The sequence below is a fragment of the Oryza glaberrima genome, chromosome 9 (assembly GCF_000147395.1).
Source record: "Oryza glaberrima chromosome 9, OglaRS2, whole genome shotgun sequence".
NCBI lineage: Eukaryota > Viridiplantae > Streptophyta > Magnoliopsida > Poales > Poaceae > Oryza > Oryza glaberrima.
In genome coordinates, this window is record NC_068334.1 from 19034571 (window position 1) to 19039727 (window position 5157).

At 49.2% G+C, this 5157-nt stretch overlaps 1 protein-coding gene across 1 annotated transcript; it reads left to right on the forward strand.

Moving 5' to 3' along the window:
* The first annotated feature begins 279 nt into the window (after positions 1-279).
* On the forward strand, positions 280-2089 carry LOC127784189 (UDP-glucosyltransferase UGT13248-like). Its single transcript, XM_052311380.1, has 2 exons — positions 280-1005; positions 1096-2089. Exons 1-2 carry the CDS (start codon positions 328-330, stop codon positions 1831-1833), a joined length of 1416 nt encoding a protein of 471 aa, XP_052167340.1. The 5' UTR covers positions 280-327; the 3' UTR covers positions 1834-2089.
* The last annotated feature ends 3068 nt before the right edge of the window (positions 2090-5157 follow it).

Genomic DNA, 5157 nt, shown 5'->3' on the forward strand with positions numbered 1-5157 from the left:
CGGCTGCACAATTTTATAATCTGAATTGATCATGGCAAATTGGCATTGCTGCTTACTTAATTAACCACTCCCTAGCTAATTGGAGTAGGTAATAGCTATCTAAATCAGCTTGAAGGCCACGACAACTACAATGTTGGTGAAGCCAAATTACATTTGTGAACTTCGTTTTTTGACAGTATTCGACAATTTAAAACTGAATAAAAATTATCAGTAGCTCGACCACCTGACACGCGAGCACAGTATAAAAACCGTCCAAGATAACCGGGGTTGCTCGTGCAAGCGTATCACAGTTCACAAAAGCAGCACAGAGCTAGTCTAGTGGCAGCCATGGCGAGCTCAGAGCGCGGCGGCGGCGGCGGCGGCGGCATCCACGTCGTCTTGCTCCCGTACCCGAGCCAAGGCCACATCAACCCGATCCTCCAGTTCGGCAAGCGCCTCGCCGGCCATGGCGGCGTCCGGTGCACCCTCACCGTGACGCGGTTCATCCTCCGCCAGGGCGAGCCGCTGTCCACGGGCGCCGTCCACGTCGCCGCCTACTCCGACGGCTACGACGCCGGCGGCTTCCACGAGGCCGGCAGCGCCGGCGAGTACCTGTCCCGGCTGGAGTCGCGCGGGTCGGACACCATGGACGCGCTCCTCCGCGCCGAGGCGGAGCAGGGCCGGCCGGTGGACGCGGTGGTGTACGACTCGTTCCTGAGCTGGGCGCCGCGCGTGGCGGCGCACCACGGTGCGGCGACCGCGTCCTTCTTCACGCAGGCGTGCGCGGTGAACGCGGCGTACGAGAGCGTGTTCACGGGCCGGGTCGAGCTGCCGCTCGCCGCCGACGGCGAGGAGCCGCTACGGCTGCCCGGGATTTCCGTCGGCCTCACGCTGGACGACGTGCCGACGTTCATGGCGAACACGGAGGACAGCCCGGCGTACCTCGACCTTCTGGTGAACCAGTTCAAGGGCCTGGACATGGCCGACCATGTCCTCGTCAACTCCTTCTACGAGCTCCAGCCACAGGTATATATACGTGATCTGATCCAAGCTCGCCATAAATTTGTCCATGGCGTGTGCAAGCCGATCACGATCAATGTCGTCGCGTGTTGGTAGGAAGCGGAGCACATGGCGTCGGCGTGGCGGGCCAAGACGGTGGGGCTGACCGTGCCATCGGCGTACCTCGACAACCGCCTCCCGGACGACACGTCGTACGGCTTCCACCTCTTCTCGCCGACGACGGAGACGAAGGCCTGGCTGGAGGCGAGACCACCGCGCACCGTGGCGTACGTCTCCTTCGGCAGCGTGGCGACGCCGAGCCCGGCGCAGATGGCCGAGGTGGCGGAGGGTTTGTACAACACCGGCAAGCCCTTCCTCTGGGTGGTGAGGGCATCGGAAACCTCCAAGATACCGGAGGGCTTCGCCGCCAAGGCGGCGAAGCAAGAGAGAGGGCTCATCGTGACGTGGTGCCCGCAGCTGGAGGTGCTGGCACACCCAGCTGTGGGGTGCTTCGTGACGCACTGCGGGTGGAACTCAACGACAGAGGGGTTGAGTGCCGGTGTACCAATGGTGGCGGTACCGCAGTGGTCAGACCAGACAATGAATGCCAAGTACATTGAGGACGTGTGGCGTGTTGGGGTGCGGGTGCGGCCCGACGGCGAGGGGGTGGTGAGGAAGGAGGAGTTGGAGAGGTGTGTGAGGGAGGTGATGGAAGGGGAGAGGAGCAAGGAGTTCATGGAGAATGCTAATGGTTGGAAGGAGAAGGCCAGAAATGCCATGTGTGAAGGTGGCAGCTCCGACAAAAATATCGTCGAGTTCATCGCTAAGATTGGAGTGGACCGAAAATTTAAATGATTGAGACAGGTGGATTCGTCGGCCATTGGTCATGTTTCCTTTCTCATTTGATTTCACTCTCATGTTTTCAGATGCAATAATAGTCGTTATCTGTCGCTCTAGTCTTTCTTCTTCTAGTATAGGATCAAATATTTTGCGATATCTTTTTCCCAATATATTCAATGAAATGGACACAGTCGGATGCCGATTCGTTAAAAAAATATTTTACGATATGTATAGTGAAATAATCAGTCATCAGTCAATACATTAATTGCATAGTTGTTCAATATGTTATTCGTCAAATATTATTCCCACCGTTTCACAATGTAGGTAATTCTAGCATTTCTCACATTCATATTAAAGCGAATGAATCTAGACATATATACCTATCTAGATTTATTAACATCAATATAAATATGAAAAATACTAAAATGACTTACATCGTGAAACGAAGAAAGTATTATTTTAAAACGGACGAAGTACATGCCATGAATTATACCAGCCCATTTAACCTTGGTCGGCAATCACCGCCTCTCTAACTCCGGCGGCCGCCGCTGCCATCGCCATTGGCGGTGGCACTGGCAGCAGCACTGTGTAAACAACAAACCCATCAAATTTCCATCGGATTTACCACCGTGCGGTGATGCGAAAATTGGCCAACGGCAGCATGGACAGTGACAAAGTAGCGGCAGATAGTGGTGTACTTTCTCTAGCCGCATACGCAAACGAACAACCTCATCTTTCCATTTATACTTATGTTTGTTAGTTAATTTAAATTTTAATCTTAAATTTAAAGTTGATTTAGGTTTTTTCTATCGAAATTTATTTTTCAACCTCTACTTTTAGATTGTTAAGAACACGTATATAAAAATTAGGCAAAATTTGCTACAGGATACCGAAAGATTGCGGCCTTTGCTGTGAGACATCCGAAGATCATGTATTTGCTCACGGACACTGCAAAAAAGTGGTAATTAGCTGCTAGACACTCCTCCTATTATTTTATTATTTCTGGTCAAAATGGAGAGAGAAACTTTGGTTAAAGACAAGTTTGCTCATGGGCCCACTTGTCAATCTCTCTTTCTCTGTTCTTCTTCTCTCTCTCTTTCTCTGTTCATCTCTTTCTCATTGCGCCGCCGCCGAGCTCCGCCATGGCCGAGCCGTCGTGCATCGTCGCCGTCAGCGGTGAACCCCGGCTCTAGTGTCGACCATACTGAGAGAGGAAGCCCTCAATCTCTTCGTCGCCCTCAAATCCCTCGCCGGCCATGAAGAAGACAACGCCCGCTGTCACCGTAGAGCTATCTCCATCTCTGCCTCACCACCGTTCCATACTTACCTTAACATGCCGAAGATTTTTCATTTTGATTCCATCCTCTCTCGTGCAGCGGATCAACGGGAACGTCGTCGTGTCATCGCCGACCTTGGAGCGCGCTCTGCGCGTCGCTGCCTCGACGTCGTCGCCGTTCCGGGTGCAGTGGACCGTTGTAGGCCGAGCCATCACGCCATCAGCTTTACCTCGACCTCGTCTCCATTTACCCCCACACCAACGATTAATTTACACATAATTTGTGTTATAATATTATTAAAGGTTGACCGCATATATGGCTGGTTGTGGTAAATCTGGATTATTTCTGATTTCTCTAGAATCGTCCAGTGATATTTCATATTTTGCACGGCCTGTTAATTTTGCAGTTGTCCATGGGCCCCCATCCAATGGCGTAGCGATCTTGGAGATCGGCATCATCTTCTCCAACTCCGGCCGCCGAGCTCCATCTTCGATTTCTCCCTCTCCGGTGAGTCCCAATCCGATTCCTTGCCATGGTAGCCTCACATGGACCTCTCTAACACGAAATACATGCATGCATGGCAATCCTTTGAAGAAATTGAGCCATCACCGTTCATCCAAGGTGAAGCGCCGCCGCCGAGACATTCCGCGAACCATCGTCGACGACCAAGCTTTGCCGACCTCATCCGTGCGCCGGGCCGCTGCCGTGCGTCATCGCCGTCGGCGGTGAACCCTCGGATGTCTCACAGTAAAGGCCACAATCTTTCGGTGTCCTGTAGCAAATTTTGCCTAAAAATTATTCACAAATCATTTTTGTTTGCAAATATGCGTTTGGCGATGGGGCCAGAAGCTCGAGACGAAACTGCCCATCACGATCATAGGCCCACCTCGATAGCTACGGCCCATCACGTTCATGGTGATCACCTTGATTTGGCCCGCCATGTGCATGGGCCGCGGGAGAAATCCCGTTCCGGCCCAACGAGTTGTGGCCCAGCACACGCATAGGAATCGCCCGTCAGATCCCACGTTGACTTGGGCTTTACCAGTGGTAAGCGTGATTACAGCGGCTAACTATAAGAAACAATACAAAATTTATTAAAAATCCAAACTATTTTTGGTTTTATTTATCGTACCTCGATGATAAATGCTACTCCCTCCGTTTTTTAATAGATGACGCCGTTGACTTTTTCTCACATGTTTGACCATTCGTCTTATTCAAAATATTTACGTAATTATAATTTATTTTGCTATGAGTTGTTTTATCACTCATAGTACTTTAAGTGTGATTTATATCTTATACATTTGTATAAAATTTTTGAATAAGACAAATGGTTAAATATGTGAGAAAAAATCAACAGCGTTATCTATTAAAAAACGGAGGTAGTATTATCATAGTAACCACACGGTTATCATGGGTTTTGTAAATTTTACTCCTCGGCTGTCTCCTCCAACTCCGGCCGCCCGTGGACAGAAATGGCGTGCGTCAGATTTTTTTGCTTTGACTGGAGAAGAGCCCTTACGTTTTGATCTGTGCATGCAAATTGGCTCTATTAAAAAAAGATAATAGTGAGCTATAAGCATATTATAAACCTACGTGAAGAAAAGAGGTAACAAAAAAATAGCTCTCATAATAAAGAGAGGAGAATAAATTCATAGCCAACCTTATAACTAATCTATTACATTTCTATATGATAACTTTAAAATGAGCTAACGGTAGAAAATGAGCTCCACCGATGCGTTGACCCCCTTGATAGATGCGCAACGAACAGCGGCGCACACGACTTCACGCTTCTTGAGATTGATGCTCAAACAAAATCTTTTTTACTCCATTTAAAAAGTTTGGTCTTCTTGCTGGTCTACTTCTTAATTTCCAAATGCCACTCGTACCAAATTTGTTTCCACAACACTACTAATCACCAATTCACCATCTATCATCACTTCATCAGTAGATCAGCTTTACCGGTGAGAGTGACAAGTTGACCACCTCTTCAGCTTTTTTCTCTCTTGATCGTATAAATGCAGTACTGTAGTGCACCAGTGCAAGACAAGTAATACTGAACAAT